The 14,867-nt window shown below is 46.3% G+C and overlaps 1 protein-coding gene across 1 annotated transcript in view; it reads right to left on the bottom strand.

Annotated features, from left to right (window-relative positions):
* Positions 1-14,867, bottom strand: part of Slc4a8 (solute carrier family 4 member 8) — a 45,132-nt gene that overhangs the window by 12,704 nt on the left and 17,561 nt on the right. Inside the window, exons 9-16 of the mRNA XM_038342104.2 lie at positions 14,338-14,484; positions 13,306-13,406; positions 7,653-7,827; positions 6,802-6,935; positions 5,286-5,531; positions 3,872-3,977; positions 2,647-2,808; positions 798-911 (exon numbers count right to left, since the gene is read on the bottom strand). Of these exons, the coding sequence (XP_038198032.2) occupies positions 798-911; positions 2,647-2,808; positions 3,872-3,977; positions 5,286-5,531; positions 6,802-6,935; positions 7,653-7,827; positions 13,306-13,406; positions 14,338-14,484 (1,185 nt within the window). The remainder of the gene's footprint in view (positions 1-797; positions 912-2,646; positions 2,809-3,871; positions 3,978-5,285; positions 5,532-6,801; positions 6,936-7,652; positions 7,828-13,305; positions 13,407-14,337; positions 14,485-14,867) is intronic.

Raw genomic sequence — 14,867 nt, 5'->3', positions numbered from 1 at the left:
AGCATTTTAACAAAATTAAACAGATTGGGGGGAGAGAGAGAGAGAGAGAGAGAGAGAGAGAGAGAGAGAGAGAGAGAGAGAGAGAGAGAGAGAGAGAGAGAGAGAGAGACTGCTTACAGTGAGGAAGACAGCAAAGTAACTCACTATGGAGCATCCTGTCCTGGAACTCACTCTGTAGACCAGGCTGGCCTCAAATTCACAGAGACCTGCCTGCCTCTGCCTCCCGAGTGCTGGGATTAAGGAGTGAGCCATGGAGCATCCACTACCTCTACTACCGTCTGTCTTCCTGACATCCTCAGCCCCTCCTACTCTGGAGTTTTCTGAAGAAGCTGAGCATATCCAGGCTCTCTGCCTTCCCCACCCAATGAGGGTCTGTGGAGTTAACTAAGCTCAGCTCTCCAGTCTCATCTGCTTATAACCCTTGCACTGAAATGAATTCCCAATGAATCAGCTTGCATGTGAGCTTTTAAACTACTATGGATTATAAATAAACAAGTGTAAAATATGGTTGAAGAGATGTCCTGATGGCTCAGCAGGAGCCCTGGACTCCAAACAAGATCTTCTTAGGGCTTAGGTCGTTTTTACTCCTTCCCAGTTCCTTAAAGCTGGAGCTCTGTGAAGCATCACCCAAGTGCTCCTGGGGCCACCTCTCCACACCAGCACATCTTTATGGAAATGGCAGTTTCCATTCAACTAAAGCTTAGCAGGGCAGGTATTCATAATAACACACATTACCTTTTGCCTACTGAACCTGTGAGCTCAACTTCAGACCAGTCTACACTCAGGCATCTGCGTACCTTGAACACACTGGGGACCTGAAGCTTTGGCGATGGGACTCCAATCAAGAAGTCGATGATCACCATTGTGAAGATGGTAAGGAAGACGGCAAAGTCGCTCACCATGGAGCGTGCCTGGCATGAGAAAGAATCAGAGCAAAGAAGTTAGCACCTCAAGAGCTACTGTGCCTCAGAAAACACTTAGCAGCTGAACTAATGCAAAACTAGTTAATCAAGACTATTTTAGTATACTCAAAGTAATGCCACACGTGTGTATGTATAATATGGAACAACAAACCTCTGACCAAGTCTACTGTAATCCAGACTAGTCTCTAGAGAGCCCCGATTGGGGTGCACAGGTCCACCCGAGGCGCATATGTGTGTGGTGTATATATGTGTATGTCTGTTTATGTGTGTATGTGTATGTGTGCTTGTGTGTGTGCACATGTATTCCCATTCATTTTAAGACCTGTTCCAAGAGGATCATCCCATTTTAGAGCTTAGATGTGTAGAAGGAGTGGCAGGCTGCATCCTGCCACCCAGCTAGCTTTACACCCAAAATAATTACACAGAAACTGTATTTATTTAAACACTGCCTGGCCCGTTAGTTTCAGCCTCTTATTGGTTAATACTCATATCTTCCTTTAACCCATATTTAGTAATCTATGTAGCACCACGAGGTGGCTGCTTACCAGGAGAGATCTTAACCTGCGTCCATCTTGAAGAGGAGAGGCATGGCGACCGCTTATGGCGACTGCCTGAAGCATCTGCCTCACTCTGCTTCCTTTCTCCCACAATTCTGTTCTGTCTACTGTGCCTACCTAATTTTCTGTCCTCTTAAAGGGCCAACGCAGTTTCTTTATTAATTAACCAATGAAAGTCCTCCATCATAGATGAGCTTTAGTAACAGATAGGGACCAGCACCCTGGGCTCAGCTCCCCACAGAGAGGAGGTAAAGACATCCTGGCACACACAGCATCACTACTAATGTCCCTTTGCTCTGAGGCCTCAGATCTGAAGCACTCTCTCAATGGTTTTGTTCATCCGACTGTTCTATGCATTCTCCGATGACTCAGGCCCTGACCACTCCATGACACTTACCCAGGCTTGGCAACTGGTCAGCATGTAGCAGCCACTTGTCAACTATTTGTCTAGATAGGAAACAGACTGTGAACTTATTAATGTGTTGCTTCCCTCAGCTACTCTGCAAGCTCACTAAGGCCTGTGAATGGGTTTTAATCATGGATGTAGATATGGTAAAAAACCAACCGAGCCCCGCCCCCATACTCTAGTATGTGGATGTGCCTCAACGGTGGACTCGCTGAAGCCATGGCTCACAGCTGCTCAAACTCAGGCCTCTCGTTCTGCTCTGCCTGGACCAGCAGAAATCCTGCCTGTGACATACACAATGGCTCTTGAGGCTTCAGATGGTCAGGGAAGGAACCCAAGACAAAGACAGGCTGGCTCCTGAAGCTACAGAGTTTGTAACCTATGGCAAGAACCATGCCAAGGAAGGGGCTTCTGGGTCCTTTACAGAACATAAGCCAATCTCTCCAACATGCATGCTCTAGTTTTATATCCCATGTGTCTCAGAATCTCAGACACGAACTTGAACAGAGTCTGGAACTGAGACATAACCTTTAGGGGACAGTACCACCACCTTCAACCTACCCCGTCTTTTTTAATCTGAAAGGTTTTAGGCATCCTCATTCCATACCATGGAGCTGTGAAGGAGGCTGCCACGCACTAGAAAACCCTGCCCCAGTGCAGCTTATCAGGAAAGCTGGTACCCTCCATGCTGCCATGGGGCTGAGAGTCAGTTCTGTAGTTAGAATTCTAACACAAAAGCAACATCTGAGCAGCTACCTACTCTGGTCGGGAAATAGTGGCTCGTCTTAAACGTCTTTAAGGTGCTTGAGAGGATGAAGGTGGTGAAGAAGAGAATACAGGACCAAAAGAGCACATCGGGAGTGTAGGGTCCATGATGAGCACACGCCGAGCCCATGAACTCTCCATGCATCTCCTGGCATTCCTGGAGGGACAAGAATTCTGGGTTACAAAGTGGCACACGGGGACACACAGCTGCCACCTTCCCAGCTCACCATGCACTGCTATCCCATGGCTGCGGGTGAGCACAGACCACCAGCACTGGCCACGTGACCACCATGTAGCTAGGGCTCTCACTAGCAAGTCCCTGTCGAGAACACTGGGTGGTCCTAACCAACACACTTAGGCATGAAATCAGAACTGTCTGGAACACACACTTCTGAGGCTCTGGGAAGAACTCAGAAGGTGATATTATTTTTATTAGATAACCTTTGAAACTTGAATTTCCTCCAGCTACACAGAGCCTGGACCTCTTTGCTCCTATGTTGTCATTCATTTTTGTGAGTTTTTTTTTTTTATGAAAATCAGCCATCATGTTTATATAAAACAAAGAAATGAAATAAAGCTATCACTGCCATTAGTAGCTAATTTTCTAAGTGTCACGGAGAGAATCTGGTAAGAAATGAGCATACACTAATGGGAAATACAACAGTTCAGAGTATAAAAGTCATCTTAAAAATCTTAGGGAAACCCATGTCACTGGAGGGGCAAACACAGTCACAATAATAGACCAGTTTTTCTTCCAAGTATATCTTATAAATTCTTACAAATCCCAAGGCAGTTTTCAAAAATAAACACAAGAGGTGATTCTCGAGTTCTTGTGGCAGAAATGTGTAACAGCCAACTGTTCCCTCCAAGGATACTACAGAGATTAATAAATAAATAAAATGTATCAATTTTAGCATGATAAAGAAAAAGAAATCTCTAGGTATATCAATATACAGAGCTAATCAACACGCCCCACACAGTTACTGCTTATATGATCAAAATGGTTCTTCTTAAGCCCCCAGATGGGTCTCTCTGCACAGCCCTAATGGCCTTAAACTTACAATGTCCCTACTTCAGGCTCCCAAGGTTACAGGTAAATGTTACTGAATCTGGCTTAAGCTTAAATGCCAGGGTCCAGCAAAGGGTTGCTCTACCTCAATCTAGAAGTCCTTTATAGACCTGGTGGTCACAACAGAGGACCTGCCCATCCCCAGACTTACACTGACAGTCAGGTTCGCCCAGTTCACTTCTGTGGTCACAATGTTGTGGTCCTTCCAGTACCGTAAAGTATGGTTGTTTGGATTCTCTGGGAGCGTGCACCTGCAGCTAGGGAAAGATGAAAACATCCCAATGGAAGCCGCCCGCTAGTTACTAAGTGCTCTTAGCTGGCCTAGGCTAAAGGCTCTGTCCGAGCTACCTTTCTTTCTCATACACTCCAGATCTTGGAGATGGGTCCTACTGGTTGAAGACGATTTATCAACACAACCACATGCTGATTTTCAGTTGGTCATGACTAAAGGTGTGTTCCACTCAGTCAGCATGTAGGCCTTGGATAAAATGGTATGGACAATCTATGCCTGGCATGCAATATGCCCAGAATAAGCCAGGGAAGTTCCTTGTTTAGTTTCTACCTCTTAAGCTCTCGCCGTGAATCAATCTGCACAGCGAGGGTTTGACTCTCATGCTTCTGTGCGAACCTCCTGGAGTGTGTCTCCTGTACCCAGTATTTCCTGCTGACTCCAGCTGAGCCAGGCTGGCTGCTCCAGTGCCCCTCCCTCCTCTCTCATCCATCCAGGTTAGGCACAATGTCCTGCAGGCCACCATGCTGCCTCTCAGCCTCAGCATGCCTTGCATCAGTATGGTCAACTAACAGCCATTCTCACCACCCTTGCTTCACCTGTGCATTTAGAAACCATGCCTTTTATAACAGAATTAAAATTCAGATCTCAGCAGAAGGAAGTCTCAAAACTACATTTAGATTTAAAGGAAAATCAGTCTCAAGGCTGGGAAGTTAGCTGAGTGGGCAAAGTGCTTGCTTGCTATACAAGCATGAGAACTGAGTTTAAACCTCTAGATCTAGACACCTAGGAATGCTGTGTGCAGCCGCAATCCCTCACACCGACGATGACGATAACATGGAGACAGAGGACCTGGAACCTGCAGGTCAGCTAGCTGGGAACACAGTGCCAAACAACAGAGACTCCATGCCAAACAAAGTGGCAGGCTGCTAGAAAAAAGGCCGACAATTTCTTCAGTGGCCTAACCATGGGCAAAAGGTCTGTGTTCTTGTCAATAACCTATGCTCATGTGAGCAACCCCAATCAAACTCAGTGGGTCTCCCTCTCTCTCTCTCTCTCTCTCTCACACACACACACACACACACACATGAAGACATGAAGGGAGAAGGAGGACTGGGTTTGGACAGAAGACAAAGATCAGTGGAAGGTGACAGGGTGGAGGAATATAAGGGAAAGTATTGGGGTGAACACGATCAAGATACATTAATACTTAAACACATGCATTACATTGACAAACATATAGCAGTGTAAATTACTTGATTACCATGTCTTGGTAAAGAGAAAGTTCCCAATTCTGTAAGGGGGGGTGATGAAGAAAGGCAGGAAGCATACTTACTAATAGAGGCTAAGGTGGTCCAGCTGGCTGTGCATGTGGATGGGGTAGGTCTCTGCCAGGTGAATCAGCTTTTCTATTGCTTCATAGATGAAAATAATGCAAATCAGGGAGGCAAATGCTTCTTCGGTGAAGCGGGTGATGTAGCAGACGAGGGAACTGGCGTCCGTGGCCACGAGAACAATGCACAGGAAGGCAGTCCACAGCCCGATACAGGCTCGCAGGGAGAGGTACGAAAGGGCATAGTCCCTGCAAAACACCGGAGCTCGTGAAGACCACCGAAGGGAGGCACAGAGAGACAAAGGACCACCATGGCTGATCCGGCTCAGCCTATCCACACCAGCACTGCAACCCTTTGTCCCTAAGGCTGCATGTACTGCACGCCGCAGTAAAGCCCTGGGACAACGTGTTCAACATCTTCTTCACTGGAACTGTTTGCCGGGCAAAGGCACAGAAAACAGAGAAGGAAGAAAACACTACATGTACAGTAATCCTTCTGCCCTTACGACCCAATGTGATTATCAGCGTGGCTGTGAATGAGAAGACGGGGCTGGCTCTGGTCCTGTGTGTTTCTACTTCTAACACAATGTGGGGAAAGGGTCTTACAGGATGGAAATCAGACCACTGTTAGGCCCACCACATCCACAAACAGAATATGAAGGACAGTAGACCCAACTTAAAATTGGTCTAAAACATAAAAGGGAGGGAGTCTGAATCAGTTAAGATGGTTTTCTTAAAAATTAAAAAGTATGCTGGGCAGTGGTGATGCATACCTTTAATCCCAGAGCTTGGGAGGCAGAGGCAGGCGGATCTCTGTGAGTTTGAGGCCAGCCTGGTCTACAAGAGCTAGGTCCAGGACAGGCACCAAAGCTACAGAGAAACCCTGTCTCAAACAAACAAACAAACAAACAAATAAAAAGCCCACCTGGGCAATAGTGGTGCAGCCCGCGGCCCAGCACTCAGGGAGTCATAGTAAGAGGAATGTGAGTGCAAGGCCAGCCTGGGCTACACAGTTCCAGGCCAGCCCGGGCTACACAAAAGACCTTAGCTCAGAATAAATAAATAGAGCTCGAGAGATGGTTTAATGGTTAAGAGCACTGGCTTCAATTCTAGTGGGCCTGGATTTGATTCCCAGCTCCCAAATGGGTAGCTCACAACCACCTGCAACTCCAGTTCCAGAGGATCCAACATCCTCTTCTGATTTCCACAGGCACTGCACACAGATGGTGCACAGCATACATGCAGGCAAAATGCCTCTATACATAGAATAAATATAAATAAATCTCAAAAAGTGATAAATTTAAGAGACTAAAGCTGTAAAGATTTTCAGTAATGGTGAGGAGACACCAGGCAGGCTCTGGAGAGAGGGAGGCTTGTGGCTACAGGGCTGCGGGAGGACAGCAGGCCAGAGATGCCTGTCCCTTGGGTTTGTGTCTGCTGTGAGCCTGCACAGGAGCTGGTGCTCGGCACTGGCAGACTGCAGCCACATCCAGTAACCTGCAGAAAAACAATGTCTTACTTGCAGAACTTGAACAGAATCTTCTCGAACACGAGCACAGGGCCAGTGCTCCCCAAGATGGTAAGGGGCTGCCCAGCAAACAAGGAGTAGGCGATCCCCGTCATGGACGCTCCAAACAAGGATTCAATTGCACTCTGAGGAGGAGAAAAAACAAGAGTCCATAGTTGTCCGCAGAGAACAGCTGCCTTACCTACACTGACTTAGTTGCTCTGTGCCTTGACAGTCATTGCTTGTATTTCTTCTATGCAAGAGGGAGGGGTACACAGAACCGAGAGCTCTTGCAAACCAATGCCACTCTAATAATTCAGGTACCAAGCCACCTGCCATGATTTCTCATGAGTTTCATCCTTTAGCTCAGTTCAGTAGTTAAAGATATATAAAAAAGCACAAATGTTGTTCACATGACAGACACCCTATCACACAGTCAATAAATCTTGTTTGCAAATGTTATCAGTGGGTCCATTTACATTCCTGGGAACCACTTAGTGAAAGTGACGTACAAGAACTAGGGGTGTATGCAGGAGGCAGAGCTGGGCTCCTCCATAGGGCAGAAAACCCAGTCACTCAGGACACAGGATCCAGTCTCCTCAGCACTGACGATGGAAGGTGCCCCCAAAGAACTTGGATGCCACCACAATATTTTCTATTATTGTTTTTATTGAGCTATACATTTTCTCCAGTCCTCTTCCCTCTCCCTATCTTTCTATCCCTCCCTGCCCCCCACACTCCCAATTTATTCCAGAGATCTTGTCCTTTTCTCCTTCCTAAGGGGATCCATGTATGTCTCTCTCGGGGTCACCACAATATTTTCAGTCTTGGTTTGGACCACCAGAAATGATGAAAGCTCTTACTATACGTCCTTCAGTGGCTTCTCCAAGCAGTCCCCCAAAGGTGATAACAGGTGACATGCAGGCACAGTATAGGAACAGAAAGGAGGCCAGACACTGTAAGCTGAGTGCGTCTCGGTAGTCACTCCAGTACCAGGGAGCCTTCCGCTTGATGTCCAGCACCAAGCCCCCAAACAGCCTGCAGAGAGACAGGGTGGACAGGCCTCTAACGCAGTCCCTCCTCCACAAGGGCACAAGCAGAACACACCTGAAAGTACTTCTAATGTGCTCAGGAATATTTTACCTTCAACTTCACCCCAAACACATCATTTTGGTACAGACAGACTCTGTTATAATCCAGGGTATGACGTATGGTAAAATTGAATATGTACCAAGCATTAAAAAGTCAGTGTAGGTATGCACATTGCCCACTTATCAATATTCAAAAACTTAACAAGAAAGCAAATATTAGTGTCAGTTTCCATTTCTAAGCCGTTAGAGGAAATGTGAAAGCAGCTCAGATTACCAGTGTTGTTAAGGCTTTCCGGGCATACAGCTCTACGCATGCACATTCCCATTCTGAGAAGCCCCTGCCTCGGTCTCTGCACAACGACTGACTCATGCCCTTGACGAGTAGAAGAGAACGAGTGCCAGGCACCGTGCCAGGCTCTGGAGATGGAGCAGTGAGCAAGACCAACACAGCCCTGTTCTCCCAGACCAGCAGTGCAGTGCAGGGGACAGGCAATGACGATGGGCGCTATGGCAGCGCAGGCTGGGGGGCATCAACGGGGACTCAAAGGAGGACTGGGAGACAGACAAGGTGGAGGGACCAGCATGGGGACACCCAGGGTGAGAACATGCGCTAGGTTCAAGGCGCTAGCAGAGATCAACAGCACAAGGGCAAAAAACTGACAGACAAGGTTGGAGAAACTGAGTCACAGAGGATGTGAATGGTTTTGAGGAGTTGGAGTCTAATCCTAACAGCATGCCAAGTTACTACTAATGAATTTAAACAGTGGAGCAGCGTCCAACAAGCATTCTAGAACCGTCGCCCTGTGGCCGCTTCTGGCCTGGGGAAGGGAGTGTGGGCTGAGAGAAGGAATGGTAAGTTCAAGGGCCACTCAGGAGGGAGAATCGGTAGGGCTCCACTGTTGCTTAAGCACTCCAGAAGAGGCCTAGGAAGAGCAGGACACACACCAAGGAGGAACACTGCCCCCAGCTGAGTCATTTCCTAAGCCTGGCCTCAGCACCACAGAAAAGTTACAAGAAATAGCACTGGCTTCAGATAGAAGGCAAAAAAAAAAAAAAGGAAAGAAGTATGGGATGTTTCAATGTTTCAGGGCAGTAACTAATAAATGAAAACTTTGATTGGATCCTCTATCAGCAAGTAATGAGATGGTTAATCTTTTTAGACGAGATTGGCATAATTGCTTTTGAAACACCCTTATTAAAGGAGATACATACTGAGGTATTTACAGGAAAATGATATCGACAATTTAGTTTAAAATGATCTAGAAAACATAAAAACAAGTGAGAAGAAAAAAATAAGACAAAACTGTCAAAATGTTGGTGACAGCTGGGGACCATAAGAAAGCTACGACATTAATCCCAGCACTCGGGAGGCAGAGGCAGCCGGATCTCTGTGAGTTCGAGACCAGCCTGGTTTACAAGAGCTAGCTCCAGGACAGGCTCTAAAGCTGCAGAGAAACCCTGTCTCGAAAAACCAAAAAAAAAAAAAAAAAAAAAAAAAAAAGAAAGAAAGAAAGAAAGAAAGAAAGAAAAGAAAGCTACGACAAACCCATTTTCTCCACTGGAGGGCAGTGTGGCTGTCCCTGGCCTCTCCTAAGAGCCCAGGGAACTAAGAAGAGGTCAGGACCTACACCCAAAAGACAAGCCAGGCAAGCCTGCTCTACACAGCACTGGCCTGAGGTTGGGGTGCAGAGGGGACACAGCGTGGAACTGCTCACTCACTGTTCTCCTCTGGCTGTGCTGCCATTCCTCCAGCTATACCAGTGACATCACCATCTGGCTGTGCTGCCATTCCTCCAGCTATACCAGTAACATCACCATCTGGCTGTGGTCTTGGGAGGAGATAAGAAAGTCAACCCCAGGACCTGCTTTAGCATTGGTATGTACAGCAAACAGCTCAGGTAGAAGAGCTCTCTCCAGGAGCTGGCCTAGAACATCCAAAGTCAGCCTTGGGGTTGGGACCAAAGACCTGATCTAAAACAGAGTGCCATTTGTCTTATTCTCTCTGTACAAACAGACCCTCATGAACCTTTGCGGTGGCAGTGATTAATCTGGAGCACTATAAAAGTGTTTCAGGGTCCTCCCTACAACAGCGTCTTGCACCAGGAGCCCATCACCTCTTACCAGCAACCTCCATCTGAAGGGAAAAGAATCTCATGCACCTGACTGAGGCTCCTTGAGATGCTACACCATTGACCAGCACACCTCTGGGCAAAGAGGCTTCACGAAGGTGAATAACACACAAGTTATATGAAACAGAAGGCATCTGCCCAGAACTTCTAGGGAGAGGCAGATACCAGGGCCACACTAACGGCATGACTAGAACAATTTCTGATTACTTCAGTTATTTTTGAGATAAGATTTCTCTATTACACAGCTCTGGCTATCCTGGAACTTGCTCTGTAGACCAAAGCTGGCCTTGAACTCATAGAGATCCGCCTGCCTCTGCCTCCAGAATGCTGGGATTAAAGGCGTGCGCCACCACCGCCCAGCACTGATTACTTCTTTTAGATATACATGCAAAAAATCAGACCAGAATGCAGACACTGAATAGATGTAGATGTTTCTCTTCATACTTGGAACTTCCTTTCCCTCCAATATCATCCTTGATGTTCAAGTGTTGGGGGCAGGAGGCACACAGAGATGAATTTAAGCTTGATGCAAGAGCAGACTTACCAGTGCAGAGGGTCACTAGGCTCTGGAACACTGACTTAGGGAGCCCTTCCCTGGAGGGCTTTAGGGACAGGCCAGCCATCCATTTGTCTGCTGTGCTTTGAAAGAAACCTGTTTGAAGCGTGGGGGATCATCGAGACAGCAGCTCTGGTTTCTTTTTTCATTAACCCTTCCCAAAAATTTGTACCCCAAATAAGGGATATAAATCTACCCCCAAAACCCCTTCCCAGAGGACCCTGCTGCAGAGGAAGCGTCTTGTCACACTTCCTGCTTTGTTCCATGATATCCCCACCTGTGTCCGCATCAGGAAGGTCCACAACATGGTCTTAACCTTAGCTCAGAGGGAAAGAAGACACAGAATGCAGAGGGGTGCGTCCCATTGTCATAGGGTTCCTGGAGTCCCCTCTACCTGATCTCCCAACCCTCTTCACCAACATGAATAACCATCCCTAAGTCTCTGCATTTGGATCGAGGTCCTGTAACACTATATGCATAAATAGACATCTGCATTCGGAACCATGCAACAAACGGTGGGAAGAGTTAGAAACATTTTCATGATTATGTAGTCCAGAAGGTTCCAGAAACGCTCACAAGTCCAGGGTTCCCATTCACCTTTTATATATAACTATAAGTGGGTTAGGGGCCAAAGCTGGCGTGGAACTGTGATTTCTCACAGAGGCGGTGGGTCCCCTGGCCTGAGAGGCTACTGTGACAGGAAGGCTATGGCCCTCTTGTCCTTCCTTAGGTAGTCTGAGGATGACATTAGCTCAGGAAGAGGACAGCCAAGCACTGCCACACCCAGAAGTCCTTGTGTGAAACATGCAGAACTCTTCCAAATCCTATTTGAACTTCTGAGTTAAGATTATTGGGTTTGTGATGAAGTGTGATAATCCGGTCACTGGTGTTTTCCATGGGAAAAATCAGATACTATTTCCAAGATCCTGTACCCGTTGAAATCCAATCCAACGGTGGCCCAAAGCATCACAGGGAACTGACTTTCTTTCTTTCTTTCTTCCTTTCTTTCTTTCTTTTTTTCTTTCTTTCTTTCCTTATTTATTTATTTATTTATTTATTTATTTATTTATTTATTTATTTATTTATTTATGGTTTTTCGAGACAGGGTTTCTCTGTGGCTTTGGAGCCTGTCCTGGAACTAGCTCTTGTAGACCAGGCTGGCCTCCAACTCACAGAGATCCGTCTGCCTCTGCCTCCCGAGTGCTGGGATTAAAGGCGTGTGCCACCACCGCCTGGCCAGGGAACTGATTTTAAACACAAGATTCTCATGTTCTATTTCCTGAAATGTCACTTCTGCACAGATGCCTGTTTGAGAAAACCGTGGGGCCTCAATCCAAGTGCTTCACCTACAGCTGGGTATAGACATAGTTATACATCAAAAAGATACACTGTAACTCTGAGGTGCTATCAGACCCCGCCCCCTCCGGGGCTGCCCTGGAGCCTCTCTCCTGATGCTCCCCTCACCGCTGCTAGACTCGTTTCCCATGCTCCTTTCTCAACTTGAAACAAAATGTTCAACTTTCTTTTAGGCTGCTCCCTTTAGCAATAGCCACGACCGTTCAAGGGTTCATCCTTCCTGCCAATGTTATCCCAGAACAGTTACCTTCAAAACATCCTTCCAACCAGAAAATGTACTCCTGTCAGCACAGTGCCAGGGTAAGGGCCATCCCCACTCCCAATTTCTCTGTCCCCTTCCTGACTTCCCCATGATTTTCCAAGAGTAGAAAAATAAACCATGCACTATATTTTTTTTTAAAAATTAAACAGAAACACCTGAGTTTCTAGAAGAAGATAAACAGACAAAGAGGAAGATGACATGAAAATTATATCACCACCATGAGTCTAGCCCTGACGACTCCCACCCACTGGATCCTCTGTAGACAAAACACAACATCTAGACCGTCCCAGCCTTCTCCCACATCAATGCTCATGCCATTGTCTTCTATCTCTTTCCAACCTGGAATATAAGCTTCCTGGTCTGTGGACTAGTTACCATCACTTACCATAAAGGACACCCGTCTTTACAACACTGGCCTGGAATTGTAGATTTTCCCTTAGACACACACACCTAATATAACAACTATCCTCCTACCCTCAGGGAGTTTTTCATCCTGAAGCGATAACCCAGCATTTACTCAGACCTTGTCCATTCCATGCTACACAGAGGTATGAATCTAAAAGAATCCATTCACTCATCAGACGTCATGTGTCTGCTCTCACACTGGGCACTGTGCTGAGTGCCAGGAAAACAGGGAAGTATTTGACTTTTTTGAGTCAAGGGTCTAGCAGGAAAGACACACCCACCCACAAAAAAACCAAACAGAAAAAGAAACAATACTGAAATATGGTATAGTTTGTAATTATGACGAGGTAGGACAGGGAGTTAAAGATCAATAATGTAGAAGTACCTAACTTGAGCCACAGAGAATACTAGAAGGCTTTCCAAAGGAACTAGCATCTAGGCGGAGATAAAGGAGAAATGGGGACACCAGGAAACGAGGAAGGGGAAGCGTGTGCTCACATCAGAACAAACAATGCCTAGAAAGGACTAGTGGACAGGCAGAACATTTAAAAAACCTGAATGAATGAATGAATGAATGAATGAATGCAGTATTAGGCACATCCATCACATTTACAGCAGATGGTCCCACCTGAAAGCCAACCACAGACAAGGATGTCTCATTCCTTAACACAGTGTCTGCCAGCAAGCAGCACCCAGGGAACAGGTCTCAGAACTTACCGCCCAGTCCGTTCGAGCTCTGGTCCACTGTGTCCTCCATGTGGCTCTGGTTCCATGTGGCAAATGTTTCCATTTGGGACTCCAGGCATTTTCCTTTTTTCCTTTTGACAAAAGATCACAAAATGTGTCAAGTCGGCATCTCTCTGTCTTTGCTCTTCCCCCACGTCTGAAAGCCAGAAAAATGTTCAAATGTTCATGGCTTCCACATGCATTGCTGATTTGATGCAACTGACTTTCATGGGGTGGGAGATATGTATTTACATACAGGAAACAACTTCCCCAATAGAATCTGATGCCTACCTATAACTTTCCAGAGACAAAGTATGACTAAAGCCTCAGTTTCAAGTCTGCATCCCTGTCTCACTGACCTTTAAAATCTTGCCCTAGATCAGTTAATTCTGTAAACTAGAGATAAGAGCAGGGGGTGGGCATCTGGGAAGGCCAAATTTACATGGATAAAAATGCCTGGCCTCATCTGGTATATATAGAAGCTCTCTTTCCATCCTCAGTATGTCAGAGAACCATCTAGAAACCTATTTGTTCTTTCATTATACCATTTTTAAACTTGATTATTTTGTATACAATGTATTTCCAGGAAATATTTTCCCTCTCCCTCCTTCACTCTAGATCAGTCCTTCCAAGTGCGGCTAAAACTCCATTCCCAGTTAACAATGATATCTTAGCCAGGCAGTGGTGGCACACTCCTTTAATCCCAGAACGTGGAGGCAGAGGCAGATGGATCTCTGTGAGTTCGAGGCCAGTCTGGTCTACAGAGCTAGTTTCCAGGCTGCAAAGCCACAGAGAAACCCTGTCTCAAAAACCAAAAACCAAGACAACAACAATAACAAAACAAAAGACAATGATATCACATCAGGGCCGACCTGTTATTATAGATTAATCTTTTATTCCTAGTCTGACATTCAAGAGCTCCCAAACAGGGACGAGTCTTGGTATATTAAGCATAAATATAACATAACTTTGCTTGTCTGTGGAAGGAACAGCAGTCACCAATAGCTTATATGCAAACGTTACCTGGGAAGGGACATTTTTGGGTGGCTCAATTCTAATGGATGGGTCCCACTCCCCTGGAGGGAGCACGGTCACCTGGTCCAGGAATTCGTCGATCCCTGCCAGAAGGTCATCTCGCTCCTTGGCTTTATATGCCACATCATGAAAAATCTACAGAAGGGAGGAAAGAAACCTTAGGAAAACTCAACATTATTTTGTTTGCAACAATATCTACTGAACACTGAGAAACGGATATAGCCTCTTGATTTTTATCCCTGGCATGAACATGTAAGACATAAAACTTAGTGCATAAAGGAACCTAACGCTGAGTGTGGAGTGCCTGTGCCCGTGAAGCCAGGCACACCCAAAGCCACAGCAGGAGGGCACCTCAAGTGGAAGCCAGGCTGGCTCATGGAGAGAAGACACGAGACACGACTCTAAAGTCATTTTATTGTCTCCATGGGAGAAAGAACAAGGCATACAGAAATTTTCTTAGTCACGTCTGAAATCAGATGGCCTTGCTAATGGAAGTCACCTGTGAAAGGAGCAGAAAG

Source organism: Arvicola amphibius, chromosome 9, assembly GCF_903992535.2.
Source record: "Arvicola amphibius chromosome 9, mArvAmp1.2, whole genome shotgun sequence".
Lineage (NCBI taxonomy): Eukaryota > Metazoa > Chordata > Mammalia > Rodentia > Cricetidae > Arvicola > Arvicola amphibius.
Note: the sequence above shows the minus strand (reverse complement) of the source record. Positions and strands in the feature narration are given on the sequence as shown.